A 27,800-nucleotide genomic window follows, 5' to 3' on the forward strand; every position below is an offset into this window, starting at 1 on the left:
TCACCACTTTAAGAACTTTAGAAAGTTTGCAACCAACCACGCATGCGCAAGTGCCTTCCCACCCAAAGTAGTTGCAAAGCTCCTCAGTTCAATGTTTTCTATAGAGTTGTTCAGTCATGTCATTGAGCGTTTGTTCTTTTTTCTGCCTCGCCTTTCCGCTCGCACGTCAAATTTCTTTTATTTTTTCTTACTTATAGTTTTAGTTATGTTTTTCTTTTTAAAAAAAAGAGAGAAACTTCGGTGTTCTTTTTTTGCCAAGTTCGCCCTCAGCCTTCGATGGTGGGGCATACAGTTTCACCTTATTCTCTCGTGTTTGATTTGGCTGAGGTGGTTTTTCCAAACTTGATGTCCCTGCCATTAACGGGGTTCAAGAAGTGTGGCAAGTGCCAATGGACGATTTCTGTGACAGATCCACATTTGTGGTGTGTACAGTGTCTCAGGCCAAACACCGTATAGATTCTTGCATGCAGTGTTCCACTTTAAAAACACTCCTTGTAAAGCCACCTTCTTCAACAAAAACAACTCTTCGGTGGCGCTATGAAAGGACCTCTCCTTCCCTCTCTCCGTGTACTTCTACACCTTCAAAGAAGTCAGTTAAGTTGGTGAGGCAAGATCTTCCTCGACTAAACCAATGCTGACTCTGTCTCATTAAATCATGTTTGACTACATGTCCAACAATTTTATTTTTTATAATAGTTTCCACTATTTTGCCTTTTTGCCAAGTTGTTCTTCATATTCTTGTTTAGTTTTCTTTATCAATGCTTTGCATCTAACCCAACTCACTATATACGGTATGTTGCATCTAACTTGCCAGTGCTTATGTCTCATCTTATTTTCTTCATTGGGATCCTTTTTCCATTCTTAAAAAGATGTTTTCTTGGCTGTAATAGCCTCTTTCGCCTTTAAACCACACCAGCTCTCATTTTCTCTTCTTTCCACTTTTGTTAATATGTGGAATACATCTGGTCTGCGCTTCCATGATGGTATTTTTGAACAACATCCACGCCTGGTTTACATTTCTGACCTTTGCCACAGACCCTTTTAGCTTCTTTTTAACCATTTTTCTCATTTTCTCATAGTCACCCTTGCGAAAATGAAAAGCCACTACAGCAGAATTCTTTAGCAATGTCTCTCCAGTTATCAACCCAAATTTAATCATGTTATGATCACTGTTTTCAAGCGGGCCCAACACAGTTACCTTGCATTCCACTAAGGACCAAATCTAAAATAGCTCCCCCTCTTGTCGGATTCCGGACCAGTTGCTCCAGGAAGCAGTCATTTATGATGTCTAGGATCAAAATTGAATGCAGTACTCAAAGTGAGATTGCCCAATGGAGCGATAGAGGCATTATAGCTTTCTTAGTCTTGTTTACCATCCTTTTTCTAATAATTTCTAGTATCTTGTTTGCTTTTTTGGTCGTTGCACTTTGGGCAAAAGGTTTCAGCGTATTGCCTATAATAACACCCAGATCTTTTTCATGGGCGCTGACCCTCAGTGTGGATCCTATGATTTGGCTTATTCTTTCCAATGTGCACCACTTTGCATTTGTCCAAATTTCATCTATCATTTCGACTCCCAGTCTTCCAACATCAGTGCATGTGTGAAGGCCCTCCAGATGGGCTCTGAAGCGCCGGTTGAGGGGGGTGGCGCAGGGAAGACACGTGGAGAGAAGGAGAGGTGCTGGCACCAGATGATTGCCTACAGGATGTGCCTCTTGCTGCGAGAGGCATGTCCTGTAGGCAGTCAGCTGGCGCCAACGCCTCTCCTCCTGTCCAGTATCTCGCAGTACACCTCAAATCTCAGGAGGTACACAATTTGTGATACACTGGCTTACATCTTGTTCTTTAAATTTCTCACTTAAAGGTCATTTTCCTTATTGCCCTCATGTGCATGACATGTCAGTTCTGCCTGCAGTTTTTCACAGTCTGCATGCGTTTTAGCAACTTTGAACAGTTTAGTGTCATCTACAGATTTAATCACCTGACTTGTCATTCCATTTTCCAAATCATTTATAAATAAGTGAAATAGCACCGGTCTCTGTTCAGATCCCTGCGGCACTTCACTTATTCTCCTCTTACACTTCATTTACCCTCCTCTATTGAGAAAAATGGCTATTTAACCCTACCCTCTCTTTTCTTTCCAATAACCAGTTCCTAATCCATGACTGAATATTGCCTCCTATCCCATGACTCTTCCATTTTCTCAGGAGCCTCTCATGAGGAACTTTGTCAAAAGCTTTCTGATAATCTAGATACACTACATCAACTGGTTCACTTTATTCACACTTTCAAATAAGTTGAGCAAATTAGTGAGATAAGACCTTCCTTGGATGGAACCCATGCTGACTTTGTCCCATTAAATCATGTTCGTCTACGAGTTCCACAATTTTATTTTTTGTAATAGTTTCCACTATTTTGCCCAGAACTTAAGTCAGGCTTACCGTTCTGTAATGTCCCCGATCTCCCCTAGAACTCTGTTTAAAATTCAGCGTAATATTGGCCACCCTCCAATTTTCAGGTACTACAGATAATTTTAGCAACAGGTTACAGATCACTAACAGCAGATAAAGGTTCTTTCAGTACCCTGGGATGTATACCATCTGGTCCAGGTGATTTATCACTCTTTAACTTGTAAATTTGGCTTAGTATGTCTTCCAGGTTCACCAAGACTTCTTTCAGTTTCTCCACGTCTTCATCCCTGAAAACCATTTCTGGTTCAGGTAGATCTCTTACATCATCTTCCGTAAAGACCAAAGCAAAGAATTCATGGCTATGGCCTTATCCTTCTTGAGCACCCCTTTTGCTCCTTGATCATCCATTGGTCCCATGGATTCCTTCACAGGGCACCATGATCTTAATAGTGCCACTCTCATTATGCCAAATTTGTTTTTCACGCCTCCTAGAACTCTCATCCAAAGAACCTTGGAAATTTCAACTGTTTCCAACACCACTAACTTAGACCGAAGGGCCCCTCCTTCATCCAAACCCGACTTGTTAGCACCAGCGTGGTTTCTTTCTCCAAACAAGTAGATTCTTTCTCCCTTTCAGCTGTAGTATCTGCTGTCATACAAGCTCATAGGAAGCCTTCTACTCAGCGATGTTGCCGCTTAAGTTGACAAGATTCTCTTCCTGGTGTGCATTGCATTCTGCTAATCAACTACATATTACCTGCCTGCTTCCTTCAATTTTAGACTACCTTCTATATCACTCTAATTTTGGTCTAAAAACCAACTCTGAGTTAATCTTAGCATTATCAGTGTATTCCTTTATCTGTTCATCCCTTCATAGTCCATTCATGAAAGCACTGTTTCACACAAAATCACCTCTCAAACATCTGCCTATTGCTTGGGATCTCAATGTGGTTGTTTCTGTACTCATGAAGCCTCCCTTTGAACCACTTACATCAGTGTCCTGCAAACTTTGTCAAGCTGCAGCACAGTAAATGTAGTGGTTGCAGCTCGAGGCATTCAGCAGTGCATTAACATCATCATGTCAACATCAGTGCATATGCGAAAGCCCTCCAGATGGGCCCTGAACTTCCAGTGGGGGGATGGGAGGTGCCGGCAGGGAAAACCCACGAAGAGATGGAGAGGCGCTGGCACCAGCTGTTTGCCTACAGAATGTGCCTCTCGCCACAAGAGGCATGTCATGTAGGCAGTCAGCCGGCGCCTCAACTCCTGCCCAGCGTCTCACTGTACACCTCAAATCTCAGGAGGCACACAATTTATGATACACTGGCTTGCATCTTGTTCTTTAAACTTCTCACTTAAAGGTCATTTTCCTTATCGCCCTCATGTGCATGCCATGTCAGTGAGCTTCAAGCTCTTGTTTCGGATCCTTCCGTCATAAGATTCTGTCCTGACAGAATAGACCTCCAGACATATCTGAAATTCCTCCCTTAAGTTGTCTCAGAATTCCATCTTAACTAATCCATAGTTTAAACTGTTTTCTCTCTAAAGTGACATTCCCATTCAGGAGAAGCAGCGCTCTTATACCTTGAACTGCAAGTGTTCTTTAGCACATTACATGGACCGTGTTAAATCTCAGAAGAAAGTCCTACCAGTTCTTTGTGGCTTTTTATCCTAACAGACTTGGTGTTCCTGTTTTCCAGAAAAACCATCTCCATTTGGCTAGCAGACTGTATCTCCTTCACATATACTCAGATTGGGCTAATGCTGCAAGGTCCTGTTAACAGCCCACAATGTGAGGGCTATGGCTGCCTCTGTGGCTCATTTCTGCTCTGTATCTGTTGAAGATATCGACAAAGCAGTTACTTGGTCCTCGATACATATGTTTATCTTTCATTACTGTTTGGAACTCAATTCCAGAAGAGACAGTCAGTTTGGGCAAGCTGTTCTGCAGAATATTTTCACTATCTGAAAGCTAACTTTTCCTTCTGGCTCTGTTGGATTTTGCCAGGCTCCTGTTTATTCAGTGTTCATTTGACAGCTTCTGTGGATGATGGCACTCAGATGTGAGAATATATGGGCAGACTAGATGGGCCATTTGGCCTTTATGTGCCATCATGTTTCTATATGCCTGCTGTACTCGAAGAATACCTGTTACCTTTTTGCAGCTGTTTCAGCCTATACTCTCTCCTATTTAGGGCAGTGGTTCCCAAACTGTCCTAGGGGAACTGCAGACAGTCAGGTTTTTGGGATATCTTCAATGAATATTCATTAGTTAGAATTGCATGTCATGGAGGCAGTTCATAGAGATCTAATTCATGAATATTCATTGCAGATATCTTGAAAAATCTGACTTTCTGTGGTTTCACCAGTACAGATTTGGGAACTACTGACTTAGGACTCTGCATGACGATGCTTATTGTATCCCTTATTTGTATATCTGCTATGTGCTTATTTTCATTTTTGTCACTCAGTGAGTTCTACGAGGTTTGACAATTAAGTTCATGAACTCAATCTGGGAAAAAGTAATTTATACATCATAGCTGAATATCACCTTTGAAGTACTCCCCTTGGGAAGTTATGCACCTAAGCCAGTGCCTAGTTCACCCTTCAAAGCAATTTTGGAACTCTTTTTCTAGAATGCCCATCAGAGCTGTCATCGTATTACCCTTGATGTCCTGCATAACATCAAAATGTCTTCCTTTCAATATTTCCTTTATCTTTGGGTAAAGAAAAGAGTCATTGGGGGCCAGATTAGGTGAGTAGGGAGGGCGTTCCAATACAGTTATTTGTTTTCTGGCTAAAAACTCCCTCACTGCCATGTAAGCTGGTGCATTGTCATGATGCAAGAGCCATATTGGCTTAAAGTTCAGATTGTTTTTGTCTAACTTGTTTTTGCAGCCTTTTCAGCAGTTCCAAATAGTAAACTTGGTTAACGGTTTGTACAGTTGGTACAAATTCATAATGAACAATCCCTCTGATATCAAAAAAGGTTAGCAAAATCATTTTAACTCTCTTGATTTGGACTGGCGGAACTTTTTTTGCACCTGGAGAATTAGCTAGCTTCCATTGTGCACTTTGATGCTTTGTTTCAGGGTCGTATTGGTACAACCATATTTCATCACCAGTGATAATGGCCTAAAACATCGTCTTGCTTCTCCAAAAGGTCTTGACAAATTTTGACTCTCCTTTGCTTTTTGTCATCAGTGAGATCCTTTGGGACCATTTTTGCACACATCTTTTTCATGCCTAGATTTTCAGTTAAGATTTTCCTGTTTCTCTACTGATGTTTACTTGGTCTGCTATGTTTCCCATAGTCAGCCGACGATTTTGATGCACAGTTTGACAAATTTTTGCAATGTTTTCGTCAATTTTGCTCGTTACATGCTGCCCTGACCTTTCTTCATCAGTGACATTTTCTCTCCCCTCAGAAAAACATTTAAATCATTTATACATTGTCGTTTTCTTCATGGCATTATCCCCATAAACTTGGATTAACATGTCCCTGATTTCACGTCCACTCTTACCAAGTTTAACAAGAAATTTAATGTTCGTTGCTCTAATTCAAGCTCTGACATTCTTGCTACGGCACACAAAAACACGCAACAACAATAATGAATGCCACTCAGCAAGATACGTCGACACGAACACAGCTGTGAGACACTGATGTACCAAGGTTATGAAACCTTATCAAGTTGTTTGTACAATGCTGCCAACATAAGTGCATGGAGGCAAGTTCGCAAACTTGCTCTCGTATGCATTGGAATTTGTCACTTCTACCTTTTGTGTGGTTGACTCCATAAATTATCTGCAATACTTCAGTTTTTCTCTGATGATCTTGGTATATATGATGTAATATGTGTGTTCTGCTCTGATATTTTTTTGATGTTTGTACTCCATTGCTTTGTCGGTTAAAATATTGAGAGTTCCAGAGTAGCACAATACACTTAAAAGGCAGATTACAAGGAACTACTTTGTTTTTCCTTGTCTCCTTCCACTGGTAAATGGACATACCCCACAAATCTGGCCTGATCTGTTGTGACTAAAAGAAAGAAAATTAGCAGCTAAGAACCAATTATAACTTAAAAGCTCATGTATCTGCACGGTATTTAAAAAATGCATTTCTGATTACATAAAATTGTTTTTCAGCATATCCTGAAAGATTGCACTTGTATGTGTCCGAAGATGGAAGAAGAGTCCTGGTAGCCACTCTGACAGGGAGTATCTTTCTTTGGGAGAGTACTGACTGTAAGACTATGCCTCCTGTTAGAAATCCTGTAACACTTGGGAGATGGTCACAAATAATGGCAGCAGAATCAATAGTTTTACCTACCACTGAAGATAAAGAAGCTGTAGTGCATGCTGTTTTTGTTGAAAATGAGGTAAAGTATATTTTAAATTGAGAGCTACCAAAAAAACTAGAAAAATTGCAATGTGTTACTATACAAGCTTCAAACAATTGGATCTAAAGTATATTCTTTTGATTATAGTATGACTATAATAGCATTCACAAAGTAATTTCCAGTGCAATAGGTGTGTCATTCTAGACAAATGGGTTATCTCCCCATGGCCAAGAGCCATATACAGAAGGAATCCACTCCAGATTTTTTCTGTGTCCCTCCTACTTCACTGGGAGTTCTACTGCCATCTGCAGTTTTTCCCTTCTACACGTAAGGAGTATTTCTGTTCTGCGCTCTCTTTTTCTTATTTTAGTTAGTGTTTTCGACCTTTATTCAGTGGTGTTAGTGCTCAGAGCTTTCACCTTAGTTTCAGCTCTACCTGCGTAGAGAAGAAACAGACTCCGGTGTGCAGCTAACAGGCTGATCCCTAGTAGTACCTGCTAACCAGCATATACATGTATTTTTGGAGCTTGGGGCCATCCCCACTTTTAATCCTCACCTACTGCTTAGCAGGGGTTCGAACGTAAGTTGTTAGGCCTCCTTAGGAGGCTCAGCGGTGTCTCGCAGGGTGCTGGCTGCATTTTTCACTTCCCCCTTTCTTGTTAGTGTGTGTTAGACACACTAACAAGACAGGTTAGAGGTATGGTAGGGTTAGAGGTATGGTAGGGTTAGAGGTATGGTCAGACACCGTATCTGACTGGCAGCCTATAGATCAGAGTGGAAAAGGTGCTTGATGCAGTGATTCTTCTTATTTCCAGCTACTGTAAAAGAGCTGACGCAGGGTGCAACACATAGCCAGCACAGGTCACAGTGAGTAAGGCTGTTACAGCCTATGAGGTGAATTGGGGAGTGTCTGAAAAACAGGGTTTTGAAAGTTTCTGAGTGTCTCCCTGTGTTCCCCCACTTTGAAAATCCTAAATTCGTTGTTTTTTTCTGTGTTTAGGAAGGTTTTTTTTAGTGATTTTAGGTGTGAAAATCTTGATGGCGGCCATCATAGATTTTTAGCAATTTTTTTTTTTTCAAAAGTTCCCTGCATTTCTAAAACTTCATTTTTTTATCTCAAAACTGGTTGGGATGGAGTCCTTGGGCTCTTTTACCCCAAATCCATTCCAGGATTGTGCAAATTTGCGCCCCAGGAACGTCCTTCTCCCACGTGACACGGACTGGAGACACGGGAGTGGCCAGATTAACCTCTCCTCTGAATAGTAAGGTGACATCTCTGATTTTAGGACCTGGAAAGGGCAACAATTTTGCACATGTGGATGCAGATGCCCCGTAGTCCAAGAAATGCAATATAGTCATCACAGGGTGACAGTGCTCCCTAGTCCAGATGCCTTCTTTGACTTTCTGAAATTTTTGTGGAAAGCCTTTATACAAGAGCCATGCTTCTCCTGTGCAGTTCCCCTGCGCCTCAGACTCGTCTCCTCATGGCATAGCCTCTCAAGGCATGTCTTCTTCCCAGTCTGCCGCTGTCCAGAACTTGGGAAACCTCCTTCCAGGAGACATGGATGATGATCATTTGCTGATTCCTTATTTTCTGGGGATACTCTTCCTCTATAGCACAAAAAAACAATCCAACCAGTCTGCAATAAAAAGAGTCAAGAAAACAAAAGGAAAATACTGCAAAACCAATATACAAAGTATAAAAGTCTTATCTTTATTAAAGAAGATGCAATGTAGCTTTTCAAACAAAGGGACCCAACATGGTCTGTGTTTCGGAAAAAGCTCCTTCATCAGGGGTCTAGGGGGATAAATGTATTGATGACGAAATAAACAATGAATGAATGTGAAATTAAAATTTAAAATGAGTGTGAAGTGATGTAAGCGTGAGTATGCTAATTAATATGTGGAAATGTGTGAGTGATATGGACAACCAGATTAGAGTGGAATAAAGGAATGGAAGAGAGAAACATCTATGACATAGAACTGACCGACCATGTGAAGTGGTGAAGGTGAGACTGTGTATGAAAAATAAGTGAAAATCAGGACTGTGATGAAGAATAGTGAGAAAATCGTGTTGTTGTAGCCTAACTGAAGCAAGTGTGAATGAAAGGAAAGCCTCCTAATCTACATATCGGGATATGAAGGTACATCAGCTCAGAGAACCTAATTAAAACACATGTCCTAAAAAAATCTCTCTATATAAAATCGGAGGTATGTGTGTGTGTGTGTGTGTGTATGTGCCGCGATCACGCAAAAACGGCGTATGCAAATCCCTCAGTACCTGGGATGATATGTTCTGGGGGTCTCGCGGCCCACCTGCACACGTGGGCGGAGCTACAAACATAAAATCAGATTTCACCCATTCATGTCAATGGAAAAAATGTAAAAAGCTGCCATTCTCACAGTAATTCAAAAACGGCTTGACCGATTTGAACGAAACTTGGTATGTAGATCCCTCACTACCTGGGGTGATATGTTCTGGGGGTCTCGCGGCCCACCTGCACACGTGGGCGGAGCTACAAACATAAATTCAGATTTCACCCATTCATGTCAATGGAAAAAATGTAAAAAGCTGCCATTCTCACAGTTATTCAAAAACGGCTTGACCGATTTGAACGAAACTTGGTATGCAGATCCCTCACTACCTGGGATGATATGTTCTGGGGGTCTCGCAGCCCACCTGCACACGTGGGCGGAACTACCAACAGAAAATCAGATTTCACCCATTCATGTCAATGGAAAAAATGTAAAAAGCTGCCATTCTCACAGTAATTCAAAAACGGCTTGACCGATTTGAACGACACTTGGTATGCAGATCCCTCACTACCTGGGGTGATATGTACTGGTGGTCTCGCGGCCCACCTGCACACGTGGGCGGAGCTACAAACAGAAAATCAGATTTCACCCATTCATGTCAATGGAAAAAATGTAAAAAGCTGCCTTTCTCACAGTAATTCAAAAACGGCTTGACCGATTTGAACGAAACTTGGTATGCAGATCCCTCACTACCTGGGGTGATATGTTCTGGGGGTCTCGCGGCCCACAACTCTATGTTGCTTGCTCAAGGGTGGGTTCACCCAAGAATTTATATGTTCTTGCTCCAGGAGGTGAAACTAAAAATGTTGTTTATAACCACGTTTTGCGTTAGTTGTATTGTATTCATTTTGTCAAATATTTGACATTATAATTTGAATATTGTACTTTTTATTAAGCTGTAAAAAAATAATTTCATTCACCACTATAAAGTATCTTTATTTGAATCCATTTACAGTGTTATTGCTATAATTAAATACCCGTGCAACGCCGGGGCATCAGCTAGTAATAAATAAAATGATTTAAGATAAAAAGTGATATTAGACAAAAGTAAAAACCAGAAATTGAAAACCTATTTCTTAGATGTACAACAAATGCACATTACAGGCAATAAAATGAGTCTACAAAAAAAAATAAAAATAGCTGAGAGTGGGCATCTGGTGACCAGGGTGGGTATCCTATCAATATAAATGGTATGGGCTATATGGGTAAAATGGCTGTGTAGTGGCACCAAAAGAATTACCATAGACATACTAAAGAATACTGAAAAGAAAGGAAAGAGACCCTGTGTGTAGAAAGAGAGGATGGCAAAAAAAAAAAAAAAAGAATATTTGGCAGGGAATGCAAGAGGGTCTGCATTCAGAGACAGATAACGATGGAGCCATAAGAAGGAAAGAAAAAAGGAACACACTATAGAGAAAATGAGGACCGCATTAATGAAAAAAAGCCGCACTTAAAACAGAACAAATTGATGGCGGAGAATGTGCATAACCAGAAAAACCGCGTTTAAAATGGATGGCCATGGGGCAGGAAAAAGCAAATGAACAGTGTCCTAAAAGTGCCAGTATAGGATAGGACAACACTGTAAACGACACAATGATTCAGATTTATCTGAATGCTCCTTTTCTTTAAATTGTGAAAACGTTGAAGCATGTTTTGTTTCATAGTGGTGGCGTATATTGTATTCTTTTAAAACAGCAACAGTGTCTTTACAAATGAGACATACGGCTTTATTCTTTGACTTCGATTGCATAAATAGCAAATAACTGTGCTATATATCATTTAATTCTAAATATTGCAGTATTTGTTTCCCATCCATGTTAAAACTATAAAAGAGAATACATTTATAAATAATTATGAAATTATTAAAATCATGAGAACTCCATACAAGCAAATATGTGAATAAGTGAATACGCACTTTTAAATATAAATTAATGCAATTACAAATTGAGTGTTACACTGCACCACTGCAAGTATTCTTATGGGCAATTAACTGTAATGACTAGCAACAAACTTCCAGACTCAATTTAGTGTAAATCATGTTTTATTGATGTACAATCAGCAAATACACAGCACAAAACACAAATACAACAAGGTCGAGATCACCAAAAGTACAACAAAACAATTTTTCAAATAACCCCCGTTCCAACCCCCACCCACTCCCAAGTGCCAACACCCCTCTACCCCAGAAGCCCCCCCTCTAACCCCTACCCATACCCCCCAAACCAGGAGAAAAACAAAAAACAAAACGGCAGAGAGACTGCTGAGCAAGCTGTGTTCTTATGCCACTCAGCAAGCACCAAATAGGACAACCTCACCCCAACCACCCTCCCACAGAATCGAACCCCAGCCTAACCGACTAACAAACCACACTCACCTATCCATCCATACCAACCATCCACACTCAGCCAAACAGCATACCATCCATCCCGGGGAAGCAGCCGAGTCCAGACTCAATTTAAAGATTAGTCACAGCGCCAGAGCTACCTTCAATGCCGCGAATTGACACTGTTGATCGAAGCCAAACAAGTATGAAGAAATACCGCATCTTGAAGTAAAGCATGTTAAAAATTGCAGTATCTATGACCCACCTGATTCATTCGGGGATGCATGATTAGTTCTACCCATCTTTGTTCTAGAGTCTCCAGGATATCATTAAACTGGAGATAGTTTCCATGGGACCTATTTTTCATGTCCTCTAAGGCTAACAACAAGCGTTATTAGCCTGTGTGCCATGTTGGCCTGATCCTCATTTGATTTGTACAGTCTCAGAGGGTTTCCAATGAAATAGAATTTGGGCTGAGATTTTATGCAGCTTTTCACACTGACCTTCAGTTGGACTCAGGTACGCAGAGTTTCTCTCTCCCTAGGTCTTCTCCTTTTGCTAAAATATATGTCCTTAAAGTGTATTCTAACCCAGGTGTGCAAGAAAAGAATATAAGAATAGCCTTACTGGATCAGACCAATGGTCCATCAAGCCCAGTAACCCGTTCTCACTGTGGCCAATCCAGGTCAACAGTACCTGGCAAAAACCCAAAGAGTGGCAACATTCCATGCTACTGATCCAGGGCAAGCAGTGGCTTCCCCCATGTCTTTCTCAATGACAGGTTATTATAATAAATTTAAGGATATGTGGGGGCCATTTTTAAATTATTATAATGAATAATTTACACTTACACTTTTCCCAGTTTTAATTCTTACATGTGGATTGGGGGGGTTGGATTTCTATTAATAATATATATGAATGATAAGATATTATATTCATGTGGTATATTTTTTGTTGTATATGGAAGTGGGAGGGGGTGGGGGATATAACTTTTTGGTGTATGATATGGTAGATTTTCAAGTGATATTGTATTCTAATTGTTTGATATTTACTGTACACTTGTTTGTGAATTATAACATGAATAAAGAATTAATTAATTTAAAAAAAAAAAAACTATAACAGTTTATGTACTTTTCCAGGAAATTGTCCAAACCTTTCTTAAAACCAGCTATGCTATCCACTCTTATTACAACCTCTGGCAATGCATTGCAGAGCTTAACTATTCTCTTAGTGAAAAAATATTTCCTCCTATTGGTTTTAAAAGTATTTCCCTGTAACTTCATTGAGTGTCTGTTTCTGCTGTGATGTCACTGGATCTAACTGGGGAGAAGGCTTGGAGCAAAATACAAACACAGCTTTCTTCACTCAGCACATCATGTGATCTCAATATTAATGTTTTTAATGCTTTTTAATATTAATATATTGTTGCCTTAACAAAAATGTGTGCCTTTTTCTTATCAAACAACTGATTTGTTTATTTGACAGATTTTGGGTGATTGCTGCCTTTGCTCTTTTGTATTTTATTCTGGGGAACATTTGATGCTGATATTCCTGAAACTCAAGTGGCATGAAAACTCCTATAATCACCTTAGGTAAGGTTTCATTTATTTGCTATCTTTAAAGGCATTCAGTTAACCTCTCTATTTTTGGTTCTTCATTGTCTGTATATACATGATCATGGCAGAAGAGATCCTTACTTGTGAGTTCAAATTCTGTACTTATACTAACAACTTATTAACTTCTGTAACTTCTGCTTTAACTAGTAAGAAATAATAATCACACTTTATGCTCTCTCTCCTTTAGGAACTGAGACAGAAATCAGTCATAAAAGTTCACAGACACTTGCTACCCTTGGTAGCTGTTTGCATGTTGGTGAAATATGATTTAAGTATAGTGAGAAATGCACATATAATTAAGGCATTGATGTTCAGTGTCATGTATCTCCAATCTTCTTATCTTGCTAGATCAATCCTTGCCAATGCATTGTGGCTGTACCAATAGTTTAGAGGCAGAGAAATTAGAATGTGAGTGATATCTCTACAATAAGGAGTGGTGCAGCCTTAGAACAATTCAGTATTTGAGACAATTTGACAAACTAAAAAGTTGCAAACCACTTGGACTAAATGGTATATATCCCAGATGCTGACGGGACTAAATCGCGCGAGACAACGGCGCGCCGACAACTGAGCGCAAGGTTGACGGCGCGCAGAAGAAAAGCACTATTTTAAAGGGCTCCAACGGGGGGTGTGGGGGGGAATCCCCCCACTTTACTTAACAGACAATGCGCTGACGTTGTGGGGGTTTGGGGGGTTGTAACCCCCCACATTATACTTAAAACTGAACTTTTTCCCTAAAAAACAGGCAAAAAGTTTGGTTTCAAGTATAATGAGGGGGGTTACAACCCCCCAAACCCCCCACAACGCCAGCGCGATGTCTGTTAAGTAAAATAGGGGGGTTCCCCACCAACACCCCCCGTCGGAGCCCTTTAAAATAGTGCTTTTCTTCGGCGCGCCGTCAACCTTGCGCTCAGTTGTCGGCGCGCCGTTGTCTCGCGCGATTTTGTCTATGAACCATCCCAGATTACTGACAGAGCTAAAAAAATGAGCTTGCAGAGCTGCTATTAGTAATATGTAATTTATCTTTTTAAAATCAAGTATGGAACGGGAAGATTGGAGATTGGCCAATGTAACATTGATTTTTTTAAAAGAGTTCTAGAGGTGACCTGGGAAACTATAGACCAGTGATCCTTACTTCAAAGCCAAGCAAAAAGGTAAAGGCTATTATAAAGAACATGCTTACCTGTCTTTCTATATTGAGCATATATGAATTAATGGGACAAAGCTAAAATGGATTTAGCCAAGGCAAATCTTGCCTCATCAATCCTCCACACTTCTTTGAAGGGATGAAAAAAATTTTCAGAAGGCTTTTGATAAAGTACCGTATTTTTCGCGCCAAGAAATCCCTAATGTAATGTAATGTAATAAGACACACCTGACCATAAGACGCATCCTAGAGTTAAGTTTTCAAGTTGTTGTTTTTTTTCAAGTTTTTATTAGGATTTTATATACCGCCTATCAAGGTTATCTAAGCGGTTTTTTACATTCAGGTACTCAAGTATTTTCCCTGTCTGTCCCGGTGGGCTCACAATCTATCTAACGTACCTGGGGCTATGGAGGATTAAGTGACTTGCCCAAGGTCACAAGGAGCAGTGTGGGGTTTGAACCCACAACCCCAGGTTGCTGAGGCTGTAGCTTCAACCACTGCATCACACACTCCTCCATTTAGAGGAGGAAAACAAGAAAAAAACATTCTGGGAACCAAATTCTCCCTGCCAGGCTCTGCACCCAACCCCACACTCCTTGCTAGGCTCTGCACCCTGTCCCCCTTCCCGGCCAGGCTCTGTACCCTGTCCCCCATCTGGTGGTCTAGTGGTAGGCTGGGACAGGGCAGGCAGAGACAGGGCACAGAAGTCAAGGCAGATGACTTTTTAAAATATGCAATGTCATATCAGTAACAACTATAGAAAAATAGACAAATATAGTGCAAAATATAGACAGCAGATATAAATTCTCAAAACTGACACATTTTGATCACTAAATTGAAAATAAAATCATTTTTCTTACCTTTATTTTCTGATTATTTCTTTCTTTCCTTCCTCAGGCCCAACAATTGTCCCTTCCTCCCTCCTGTTCCCCTCACTTCCTTCCAGCCTTTGTCCTCTTCCCCTCCCCCCAAACTCAGGCCCTCAATGCCTTCCAGCCTTTGTCCTCTTCCTCTTCCTCCCCCTACCCCCCACCCCCCCGCGTTGTCTGGTGAGTTCTTTCTTTCCTTCCTCAGGCCCAACAATTATCCTTTCCTCCCTCCCTCCTGTTCCCCTCAATGCCTTCCAGCCTTTGTTCTCTTCCCCTCCTTCCAAACTCAGGCCCTTACTGCCTTCCAGCCTCTGTCCTCTTCCACCCCCCCCCCCTCAAGCCTGCCTGCCCGCCCACTGGATTTAATTAACTCCCGCTACTGCTGTGAGTACACGTCGCCGAAGCAGCAGGGGGGGGGTGGACTCCTGGCTCAGCAGGTGGCACCCGGAAGGGCCAGGCAGGTGCAGCAATTGCACGCCGTAGGTCCAGAAGCCTTATCCTCGATATCAATTCTGATGTCAGTGAGAAGGTCCGGACCTTCTCGCCAATGTCAGAATTGACATTGGGGGTAAGGCTTCTGGGCTGGTGGTATGCAATTGCTGCACCGGCCTGGCCTTTCCCTTCTTCTACCAGCAGCAGCAGTGGTCCTGCAAGGTAACAGGGGGGGGGGGGAAATTTGGGTATTTGCTCCTTCGCTCCATAGGACGCACCCTTTTTTCCACCCACTTTTTAAGGGAGAAAAAGTGCGTCTTATGGAACGAAAAATAAGGTACCTAATGAACAGCTTATGAGAAAATTAGAGAGTCCTGGGATAGGAAGCAGTGTCCTATTGTGGATTAAGAACTGGTTAAATGATAGAAAACTGAGTAGGGTTAAATGGTCATTATTCTCTATGGAGAAGGGTAAATAGTGGAGTTCTCAAAATACCTTTCTCACAAAAAACTTTAAAGAAATCTTAAGCAGAATCCCTCGGGAGTGTTGTTCTGTTGTGAGAAACTCCTAACAGCTTAATGTGTTTCATTAGTTTTAAAAGGGGAGGAGCCTCAGATCCCCGTGAGTTGTGAAACTTCAACAACCACATTAGAAAGGGAATTAACCTCACCAGCTCACCTCCCCCTCCTTTCCTCCCTGAAAACAGATCTTAAACAATGAATAAGTAAATGGTGCTGAAAAAATCAAAAGACTTAAGTTGAAAGTTGAGTGTTAAATGCAGGTAACTACCTCTCCTGCTATCTCTGTTGGTCCGTTCGCGAAGAGATAGTTACCTGAATTTAACACTCAGCTTTCAACGAGCCCTGCCCTGCACTGAAGTTTAAGTTAAGTCTTTTGATTTTTTTCAGCACCATTTACTGACTATTCATTGTTTAAGATGTTTTCAGGGAGGCAGGAGGGGGAGGTGAGCTGGTGAGGTTAATTCCCTTTCTAGTGCGGTTGTTGAAGTTTCACAACACACATAATAATTGATAAAATCATTACAATATATATGTTATATAAATTCATAAGAAAAATAATATAAAATATGGTTTATATAAAATACATTATAGAGATATCAAGTGTATTGTTAAGATAAATGTATGGAAAATTTATAACACTTGTTGATATGTGAAAAAATCAATAAAAAACTTAAAAACGAAGTTTCACAACACACCTTAGTAAAAGGAGCCCTTAGTTTTTACCTCAAGAAATGAAAGATAAAATGTGTCAATTATCTGTAGTACAACCGATGGTTTGGTTGGATCACAATTAGTGAAATTTGCACTGTTATTGGATGATAGATTAGTGAAGCCTTTGAGAGACAGAGCTTTTGCAGAGATTTGTCCAGGATTTGAGAAGCCTTGGGAAATAAATGGTTACCTCTGTTGCAGAAGTTGTATGAGCATGATAGTGTGGCATGTATGGTGAATGAGTGGTATAATACCTTGGAAAGAAATTTGGATGACATTGCTCCTTTGAAGAAAATTAAATCTTCTAAGAAACATAGATCATCATCCTTGGATGACAGAATGCATACAAGAATTTAAGAAGAGAATTGAGACAGTATGAACAAATTTGGAAGAAAATATTGGATGTTGATGAATATGATCATTTTAGTTTCCAGTTATATGAATATCAAGAGTTCTGTAAATTAGAGAGAGATTTTAGAGTGAAAGTATGAAACAAGCGGTTAATATAGCCCAAAAAAATTGCAACACTGAAATATTTGATTGAATGTGAGTGATTGAATGATTGATTGAATGTTAAACCAGATGAAGTTTATGGTTTAAAAAATTACTGAGTTGCAAGGAAATTTGTTAAAAATTGAAAATTTAGAAACGGATGAGATCAAGGTAAAGCATGTGAAATGGGGTGAATTTGCAAGTTTCGGGGATTTGGAGGAACAGTTCCAAAAAGGAGAGGTATCACAAAGAGTGGAATAAAAAATGGATCCCAATAATGGTACACAATGCTCTTTATTTCAAACAGTCTAAAATACCCAATGTGGGCCATGTTTCACCCCATTAGGGATAAAATTCTACAACACATGCATAAAAACATGAAGTTAGACATACAAACATAATTAATTGAATTGAATAAAAAAAAACATATACAATATAATACACAAAAGCACGCTAAATCGGACCTCATTTTAAAAACATAAATGTAATCACATATAAAAGATAATAAATGTCCAGGCCAAAAACTGAGCATTCACAAAGAATTACAAACTAACAATGACAAAATATTGTGCACAATTGAACAAAGAATGATTTTTGAATTTAAAACTGTACTTCCATTAGGTTTGAACAGCGAATTAGATTTAGGTCTCCGTTTACTAAGGTGCGCTAGGGCTTTAACGTGCAGAATAGCACGCGCTACATTGCCGCGCGCGCTAGATCTTAATGCCAGCATTGAGCTGGCGTTAGTTCTAGAAGCGGTAATTTCCTGTGTGGTAATTTCCTGTGTGCGCTAAAAACGCTAGCGCATCTTAGTAAAAGGAGCCCTTAGTTATCTGTATATGATTTTTATACTTGTTTATATGCATATCTGTATTGTTCCCATTTTGGTTACTAAGAGTTTTATCAAGAGGGGTTTTATTTCTTATTTTGATTAATATGTGTTTGTGGTTTTTATATGTTTTACTTTTGGGCTTCTTTTAAAAAGCTGTGTGGCAAACACTCTGATGTCCATTAATTATCTATGGGCATCGGAGCGATTACCACAGCATCGGCCACTAGCACAGCTTTATAAAAGGGGGGGGGGTTATTTATATGTTATCACCCTTTTTCCCCCCATTTAAATCTTTATTAATTTTCCAAAGTTAACAAAAATGCAGTTCAGTATCTACACAAACATTATTCATATATGCATTTATAATCAATCAAAATCCCCACAGCAAGATAAAAAAAAACCTCCCACACACACACCCAACCAATACCTTGCAAGAGAATAAAACCATGACTTTAAAAAAAATATTAACTGTGTAATATTTGATTTCTGATAAGGCGATATATCACATTTTAATAAACATTAAACATAATTTCATTTATGATTGATTATCTTGTTTTATGTTTAGTTATGTTTATGTGCAGTTTCATCTGTCTTCACCTAAAGTTTTTACTAGTTTTTTTTATGCATTTATTTCAGTTAGGTGGTTTTCTGTTTTATGTATTCTGCCAATTTTCCAGGATGTCATTGGTCTGATACTTGGATGACATCATTGGAAAGCATTTTGCCTTCCAATGACTCTTGTTTTTGTTATTCCCTATTTTTATTTTTATCTTTGTGCCTTGCTACCTTCATGCTTTTAATTTTTTTATGTTTGGTGACAGTGGTTTCAAGCACAGCATTTCACTCAATATCTTTGGAACATATTTTGCTGAATTTCTGGCATTTTGATTAAGAAATTTTTTTGATGTTGTCTCTCCCCTCTTTTTTCCATTTATATTCAAGTTGCTTTAGTATTTAAATTTTTAAAATTCTAAAAATAGATTAAAGTTAAAATAAAAAAATTCCCATTAAGGAGATGTGTAAATATCCCAGAACTCTTTGCTGGGTCCTCTTTCCTAGAGGACTAGCTGCACAACATGCTGCAGGCTCTGTAAGAGTCTGATAACTTATGTAAGTCTTCAGCTCTCCCTCTATTTTCACAGGGGTTAGGTGCAGAGCTGGCCCGCGAATAGGGAAAAATCGCAAATATGTTTTTGGGCCAGCTCTGACCTATACCCTGCCTTCCTCCTGTGTCCCTGGACCTTACCTGATGGTCTAGCTGCAACACGGGGCAGGAGTAATCTTCCTATGCTCCTGCCCTGTGCAAAGCCATCATCAAAATGGCTGCTGTGAGTTCCCGTTGTAGTCTTAAGACTTGGATCAATCCTGCCATGTGTCACAGCTAGACCACCAGGTAAGGTCCGGGGAGGTTCGGGCAGCCTTCAAAAAGAAGAAAAAAAGAATAAGAAAAAAATTGTGAATAATAGAATTTGGGAGTAGGGAAACAGCAAATCTGGAGGGAGAGCTGTATTCATAAAGCATGTCTGTTCTGTCCTACTTCCATTCATTTTTAAATCTGCATTAATAGATTTATGAGGTTGATTTGTATGACATGTGGCCATTGCCTAGATAATTAATTGCTCTCTGAGCTTAATTATTGTAATCCTGTTATGTCCCGTACGGATTCCATATGCTAGATGTTCAATCTCAAGCCGCAATCTGGGAGTTGCATAAATCCAACACTTTTCTGAGCACATGCTCCCTCCCTTAGACTGAGAGCTAGAAACATATCCAGTTTTCAGTTTCTGCATGCAATCTGGGCAGAAGTCTTTGTAGTTGCTTTGCATCTTTTTCTTATTTTTTTTCACTTAAAGTTTGTTTTCTTTGGTGGATTCAGTGCCTTGAGACCTCTTCTGATGGTCCCCCGTCAGAGAAAAAGAAACAGTCCCGTGGAGCCAGACTGCTTCACAGAGAAACTGGTGGATCTGTGGAGCCAGCCTGCTATGTGCTACCCTTCTTAGACTCAGGGTCTCTTCCTCTGGGGGTTTGCATGCCCGCTGACCTTGTCATGGGTTTTATGAGCGGACTATGTGTCTGGAGGGAAACACCCCCCCCCCTGGGTTTCAAGGCACAGGCTGCTTTTTCTGCCCCTGACTGTGTGGTGAGGATCCATGGGGGCAGAGTTCACAGTCAGTGTCCAGCCAACTGGCAGCCCGAAGATCTTCAAGCTGGTCCAATTGGAGCTGTTTCTGAGGCAAAAATTCCTTTTCTCCATTCAGCTGCTATGTAAAACTGCTGACAGGCTTGGCACTGCAGAACTGCAAGTAACCCTCCATTATTTCCTATGGGAACTTCCGGGGTGGCTTGTTCAACATTTTTAAAAAAAGTTTTTCACAATTTCTGAGGGTAGGATTCAGATTAGAGAATGACACGGTGAAAAAATTGGTCCCCGTCACCGCCCCGTCCCCGTCTCACCATCCCCGTCACCGCCCCGTCCCCGTCTCACCATCCCCGTCACCGCCCCGTCCCCGTCTCACCATCCTCTTCACCGCCCCATCACCGCCACTGCCACCCCATTCACCGCCCCGTCACCGCCACTGCAATCCCATTCACTTTTCTTTATTTACGTATAAAGGAAACATTCTTTAAAACTTTAAAACTTAGTTAAATATTAGTTAATAACTATACAAAAACAAAACACGCAGAGAAAAAATTAATTAATATAAATTCTCAAAACTGAAACATTTTGATCACTAAATTTAAAATAGTTATTTTTCATACAGTTTTTCAATCACTAATCTTCCACCACCCCTGGGGCTAGCAATGCAAAAACTTTACAATGCAAAAACTTTACAATGCAAAAACTTTACAACCCCTCCTGTAGACCCCCCCAACGGCCCTCCCGACAATCGCAGCAGAAGGGTACCCAACCCCTCCTGCCGGTCCTCCCAATGGCCTCCCCTAAGATCGCCGGCAGGAGGGTACCCAACCCCTCCTGCTGGACCCCCCCCCCCAACGAACCCTCCCACCCCGGAAACCCCTTGGTCTTACTTTACAAGTTGGACCGGACAGCTCCTCGCTCGTCTGGCCAGCAGGCCTGCCTCCGTCCAAATGAGGCGGGCCCGCCCCTACCCTGCCCAACCCACAGGATCCTAGGGCCTGATTGGTCTAGGCACCTAAAGCCACTCCCGCTATAGGAGGGGCCTTAGGTGCTTGGGCCAATCAGGCCCTAGGATCCTGTGGGTTAGGCAGGAGAGGGGAGGGGCGGGCCCGCCTCATTTGGACGGAGGCAGGCCTGCTGGCCAGACGAGCGAGGAGCTGTCCGGTCCAACTTGTAAAGTAAGACCAAGGGGTTTCCGGGGTGGGAGGGTTCGTTGGGGGGGGGGGGTCCAGCAGGAGGGGTTGGGTACCCTCCTGCCGGCGATCTTAGGGGAGGCCATTGGGAGGACCGGCAGGAGGGGTTGGGTACCCTTCTGCTGCGATTGTCGGGAGGGCCGTTGGGGGGGTCTGCAGGAGGGGTTGGGTGCCCTCCTGCCGTGATCGCTGCCTAACCCACAGGATCCTAGGGCCTGATTGGCCCAAGCACCTAAGGCCCCTCCTATAGCGGGAGTGGCTTTAGGTGCCTAGACCAATCAGGCCCTAGGATCCTGTGGGTTGGGCAGGGTAGGGGCGGGCCCGCCTCATTTGGACGGAGGCAGGCCTGCTGGCCAGACGAGCGAGGAGCTGTCCGGTCCAACTTGTAAAGTAAGACTAAGGGGGTTCCGGGGTGGGAGGGTTCGTTGGGGGGGGGGGTCCAGCAGGAGGGGTTGGGTACCCTCCTGCCGGCGATCTTAGGGGAGGCCATTGGGAGGACCGGCAGGAGGGGTTGGGTACCCTTCTGCTGCGATTGTCGGGAGGGGTTGATCTGACAAATGAGGAGCACGGTGAAACACAGGTAAATAGCGGTTCCTAGAAGGGGGTACATTGGCCCGCGGGGACAAACCTGTTCACCGTTTCCGCGGTCGGTGAATGGCCTTGTCCCCGTCACCGCAGCGACTGCTAGTTTTCTTCCCCGTTTTCGGCGGTGACCCGCGGCTTAAATGCGGTGGCCGCGGGTAAACCGTCACCGTGTCATTCTCTAATTCAGATCTCCAATCTCCCCAGACCCCAAATTGATATTTTTTATGTTCGGTTTTTGTTTTATTTTTGCCGTTTTTGGTGCAAATTCGTTCTGGCGGCTGTCTTAGATTTTTTAAACGAGATCTTTTTATCTAACCTTTAATTTCTGCCTCAATACCCCTCGATTTGATACAAAATAATTTGTGATGGATTCTCCATCTCCTAATCTGTCTAATTTGTACATTGTAATACATGCAAAATATCTGCCCAATTAAAAAAAAAAAAAAAAAAAAAAGTAATAAGCCGGCAGAAGCCCCGACAGTAGTGACAGGAGGCTGTTTCTCCTGTCAGGGCTTTAGCGATCCATGCAATCAGTTGGGGGCATGCCTCCGATCGCCCTCATTTGCATGCAGATGGTTGGCGAATCAGTCGGCCTGCCTCCAATCGCACATGGATAGGAGGGTTAGTGAATCTAGTCCTATATGTTCTAATGTTTGATGATTATTTCATGTTAAATTTTGTGATAGGAGCAGAACAGACTTGTTTCTCGGGGAGACTCCCTGTATCCCTTGCTGTTATGTTTTCTTCTCTAGGGCTGCTTAATCTGTTTTGATATGAACTGATGAGTTACAGAACAGCTCAGAGTGAGGGGAGGCAGAGCAGAAAAAATATAAATTAGATTCTCTACAACAGATCTCATGATCAGAGATGCACAATCCACAGGTTCAAGAATAATGTTCCTATTAGAAACATAGAAGATGACGGCAGAAAAGGGCTATAGCCCATCAAGTCTGCCCACCCTACTGACCCATCCTCTTAAGTCTATACCTAGCGACCGATATTCCAGTTCGACCCTCGTAGGGATCCCACATGGGTATCCCATTTATTCTTAAAGTCCAGCACGCTGCTGGCCTCGATCACCTGCGCTGGAAGCTCATTCCAACGGTCAACCACTCTTTCTGTGAAGAAATACTTCCTGATGTCGCTATGAAATTTCCCGCCTCTGAGTTTGAGCGGATGCCCTCTAGTGGCAGAGGGTCCCCTGAGAAAGAAGATATCATCTTCCACCTCGATACGTCCCGTGATGTATTTAAATGTCTCAATCATGTCTCCCCTCTCCCTACATTCTTCTAGAGTGTAGAGCTGCAGTTTGTTTAGTCTCTCCTCGTACGAGAGACCCTTTAGCCCCGAGATCCTCCTGGTGGCCATCCGTTGAACCGATTCGATTCTAAGCACATCTTTACGGTAATGTGGCCTCCAGAATTGTACACAGTATTCCAGATGAGGTCTCACCATGGTCTGTACAATGGCATTATGACTTCAGGCTTCTTGCTGACAAAGCTTCTACTGATACATCCCATCATCTGCCTTGCTTTAGATGAAGTCTTCTCCACTTGATTGGCAGTTTTCATGTCTGCCCTGATGATTACTCCTAGGTCTCGTTCCACCGAAGTACAAGTCAAAGTTTCTCCATTCAAGGTGTAATTTCTGCATGGATTACCGCTACCGAGGTGCATAACCTTACATTTCCCTGCGTTAAAGCCCAGCTGCCAGGTCGAGGACCATCTTTCCAATGTAAGCAGGTCCTGTGCCATACTATCCTGTAAATTACATTCCCTTACTATATTGCATAGTTTAGCGTCGTCGGCGAATAATGTTATTTTACCCTGAAGCCCCTGAGTCAGATCCCTATGAATATGTTGAAAAGGAGTGGGCCCAGGACTGAACCCTGTGGTACTCCGCTGGTCACCTCCGATGTTTTAGAGAGGGTACCGTTAATCATTACCCTTTGAAGTCTTCCACTTAGCCAATCATTGACCCAAGTAGTTAGTGTTTCTCCTAACCCCATCGATTTCATTTTGCTCAACAGCCTGCGGTGTGGGACGCTATCAAATGCTTTACTGAAATCCAGGTACACGATGTCCATAGACTCTCCCAAGTCTAGCTTCCTTGTCACCCAGTCAAAGAAGCTGATGAGATTAGATTGGCAGGACCTACCCCCGGTGAATCCATGTTGATTGGGATCCCGTAGATTTCCCTCAGACAGGATCGTGTCTAATTTGCGTTTAATTAAAGTTTCCATGAGTTTACACACTATTGATGTGAGACTCACCGGTCTGTAATTCGCAGCCTCTGCCCTGCAACCCTTTTTGTGCAGAGGAATGACGTTGGCTGTTTTCCAGTCCAAGGGTACTCTCCCCGTGCTTAGGGAGAGATTGAAGAGTGCGGCTAGCGGTATTCTTCCCATATTTGTCCTGGGATGTTATGTGTTTGTGGTAAAGTGATGTGATCTCTAATCACATGCAATTTTTTTTAACCTTCAGCTGTATGTGAACATAATTTCAAAAAAAGTCATGTGACATTCTAAGGCAGTGATTTCCAAACTAGCAGGTTTTTTGGGGTATCTACAATGCATATTGTTGAGACAGATTGCATACACTGCCTCCATTACATGCAAATTTCTCTGAAGTGTATTCATTGTGGATATCCTGAAAACCTGGTTGCTGGGGATCTCCTAGGACAGATTTGTGAACAAGTGTTCTGAGGTGCAGCTGATTCTTTACTCATATTATATATTTATGTCTGTCTACAGTTTGCATCTTGATTCAATTGATTTATTTGTTGATACTATACATGCTGCTATATAAATCACTGCAGATCATCAGAGGATGATGGTATGTATAAGGAAATATATGATGATCAAGATTTATTAAAGTTACCTTCTTAGTTGTAAGAGTAAACAAGATGTCATGTGTGAAACTGCTTCTCAATCTCTTTTGTAGTTCCTTACCATACCAGGTCAAGTGGGCACAGCAAGAATATAAACTGGCAAGGCTGGTTCCTCAGTGTGAATCTGTGAAGACCCGAGGTGCTTTGTTTTCTGCCTTTGCCAGAGATGGACTTATACTGGCAGTAACGATCAATCAAAAGAATCCAAAGGTATTAATGATGGACTATGATTCTGTAAAAGTAGTCTTAGAGCAGCTTACCAACTTGATATAATTTAATATTGTGTTGTTGTCTTCTTGGCCTTTAGTTCAATCAAAAACAGCCACTATTAGATGAAGCCACAGCTACCCAGAGAATTTTTTTCCTTGTGTTTGTATTCCCCCTCTCGGTAAGTTCAGTTTTTGTAGTGACAGTCCTTAGGCAAGAGTTACAAACTACAGGTCCTTCTGAAACTTGACTCATACAAATTTTAAATGTGTTCATTAGATGTTACCGCTGAACAATGGTGGAGACTCCCTTCCCACTAAGGGCCTTGAAAACTACCTTCACATCACCATCACCATCCCTACCACTGTTCTGGTTAATCTGGGGGAGTAGAAACCTGACTAAGCTGTCAAAACCAAAGTTTCTGCTTGCCACATAACTTGCTGTTGAGCTGCCAGGCTTATTCCAGAGCCATTATTTTTTAAAGCAAACTGCATTTTCAGCTTAACAAAATGAAAAGTAGCCTGCGTATAATGCAGGTTTATTATCTACTGTACTATGTTAAAATGTTGTATACTCTGTTGACATTGTAATATAGCGTATCTGAGTCCAAGCATGTTGGTGACATCATCCACGGAGTTCCAGTGTGGACAGTCAAGTGCCCACTTTGAAGATGCTTTCAATTCCAAACTCCAATCTACCTTCTAAGCACCAGTATCTGTCTTATCATTCCCTCTGTAATTCCCCCACCTGAGCACTGAGTATTGATGCACATTCTTGTCCTGTTTTTCTGTCTTGACTAGATTGTAGCTCTTTTGAACAGGGACTGTCTCTTGTATGTTTTGATGTACAGCGCTGAGATGTCTAGTAGTGCTATAGAAATAATTAGTAGTAGTAGTAGTAGTAAGTGCACTGTCACTATTAAAAACTGGAAGACTTGCATCACCCATGAGTCTGTACCTTCCCGCCCAAAGCTGGTTCGCTGGACCATCAGTTCTCAGTTTTCCGCAAAGCTGAAAAGCCGTTCTTTCGAGTTTTTCTCAGCTTGTCAAACTTATGCATCTATTTTTAGTGTCTTTTTTGTGTGTATGTTTTGTATGCATTTTTTATGCCCTCTCTTCTTTTTATTATTCGGCATACATCCACGTCAAGTGAGCAAAGTCCTCTAGTTCTTGATATTCATCAAAGCATTGGCGTCGATGCTCTCCTTGATGTTCAGTGGTCCCCTCGACGCTCATCAAGGCATTCACGTCGACGCTCTCCTTGATGTTCAATGCTCCCCTCGACGCTCATCAAGGCATTCGCGTTGACGCTCTCCTCAATGTTCGCTCCCTTCGATGCTCCTTGAGGCATTCACGTTGATGCTCTCCTCAACATTCAACACTCCTCTCGACGCTCATTGAGACATCTGCATCAACGCTCTCAATCTGCAGGACCAGACGTCAAAGCTTATGACTTTGACTTAACTCTTCTTTCCTCCAACGACTAGGCAGAGCTGTCAGCAGATAAGTCATAGGGAATACTTTCAGACCCAACTCCCCCTGTGCCTTGTAGAAGGTCATCCCCAGAGAGTTTTGTCTTTTACTAAGTACATCAGGCAGATGGGGCAAGCACTCGTCTGAAACGGCACCTCAGGCAGAACTTATAGATGCACTTGAGTATAAAGAGTGGCCTAAAGACTGCATAAAGGTTCCTCTTTACAACCTCATGAAGGAAGCCTTGCTTAAAAACTGGGAATCTCCACAAAAATTGGACACACTTTACCAGATTTAGTCTTGTCCTGGCTTCGACAGACCACAGTTACAACACTAGTCTCTGATCATGGAGACCACTTTGAAAAAGGCTCATTGTTTCAGGACTTATACCAGTACTCCTGGAAGAGAAGGCAGAACTCGTAGGCACCTGGGCCAATCAGGCCTTAGGATTAGTATGGATGGGCGGACCCACTATGCCTAAGGCCTGATTGGTCCAGGCTTCTAGAGCCTGGGCCAATCAGGCCTTAGACTTAGCGGGGAAGGGGTGGGCCCGTCTCATTTCGACGAGGCAGGCCTGTCGGCTGGACAGCAGCAAGACCCGTCCAGCTGACCAACATTTAAAGGTTAGTTGAGGGGGGGAGGTTAGGTAAGTCATCGGGTGGAAGGTTGTTAGCATGGGGGGTCCGGCAGGAGGGGTTGGGCACCCTCCTACCGGCGATTGGGAGTTTGGGGGGTGTTCTGGCAGGAGGCACCCTCCTGCCGGCGATCTAGAGTTTCGGGGGCGGGAGCGGCTTTCCGGCAGGAGGGGTTGGGCACTCTCCTGCCAGCGATTAGGAGTTTGGAGGAGGTTCCGGCAGGAGGAGTTCGGCACCCTCCTGCCGGCGATCTAGAGTTTTGGGGGGTGGGGGGGGCTTTCCGGCAGGAGGGGTTCAGCACCCTCCTGCCGGCGATTAAGAGTTTGGGGGGGTGTTCCGGCAGGAGGGGTTCGGCACCCTCCTGCCGGTGATCGGACAGGCGGCCTCTATACTTATTGCGGCAGGGAGATCCCTTGCCGCGATAAGTATAGCGGCCGCGTCTACTTACAATGTAGGCCAGCATTTTGCTGGCCTACATTTTAAGCATCTCTTCCTCTACTAGGGAGACGCGTAGGGCCGCCTAGGTTCACCTAAGGCCCTTAGGCGAGCTTAGGCGTTTTGCGGGCCTCCCTAGGCTCCCAGAGGCACCTTCAATATAGGCGGCCTGCCTGGGGAGCATTTTTTTTAAAAACATGCATCCCGATTGGCTGATTAGTCAGCTGTAGGACG

The 27,800-nt window shown here is 42.4% G+C and overlaps 1 protein-coding gene across 5 annotated transcripts in view; it reads left to right on the forward strand.

Moving 5' to 3' along the window:
• CPLANE1 (ciliogenesis and planar polarity effector 1) overlaps positions 1–27,800 on the forward strand; it is a 372,488-nt gene that overhangs the window by 35,667 nt on the left and 309,021 nt on the right. For 4 of the 5 annotated variants that reach the window (XM_033932742.1, XM_033932734.1, XM_033932750.1 and 1 more), the window contains 4 exons: positions 6,558–6,790; positions 12,876–12,982; positions 24,871–25,027; positions 25,125–25,205. In XM_033932742.1, coding sequence (XP_033788633.1) covers positions 6,558–6,790; positions 12,876–12,982; positions 24,871–25,027; positions 25,125–25,205 — 578 coding nt within the window. The remainder of the gene's footprint in view (positions 1–6,557; positions 6,791–12,875; positions 12,983–24,870; positions 25,028–25,124; positions 25,206–27,800) is intronic. The other variant, XM_033932757.1, reaches the window with a different exon arrangement.

Source organism: Geotrypetes seraphini, chromosome 1 (assembly GCF_902459505.1).
Source record: "Geotrypetes seraphini chromosome 1, aGeoSer1.1, whole genome shotgun sequence".
Taxonomy (NCBI): domain Eukaryota; kingdom Metazoa; phylum Chordata; class Amphibia; order Gymnophiona; family Dermophiidae; genus Geotrypetes; species Geotrypetes seraphini.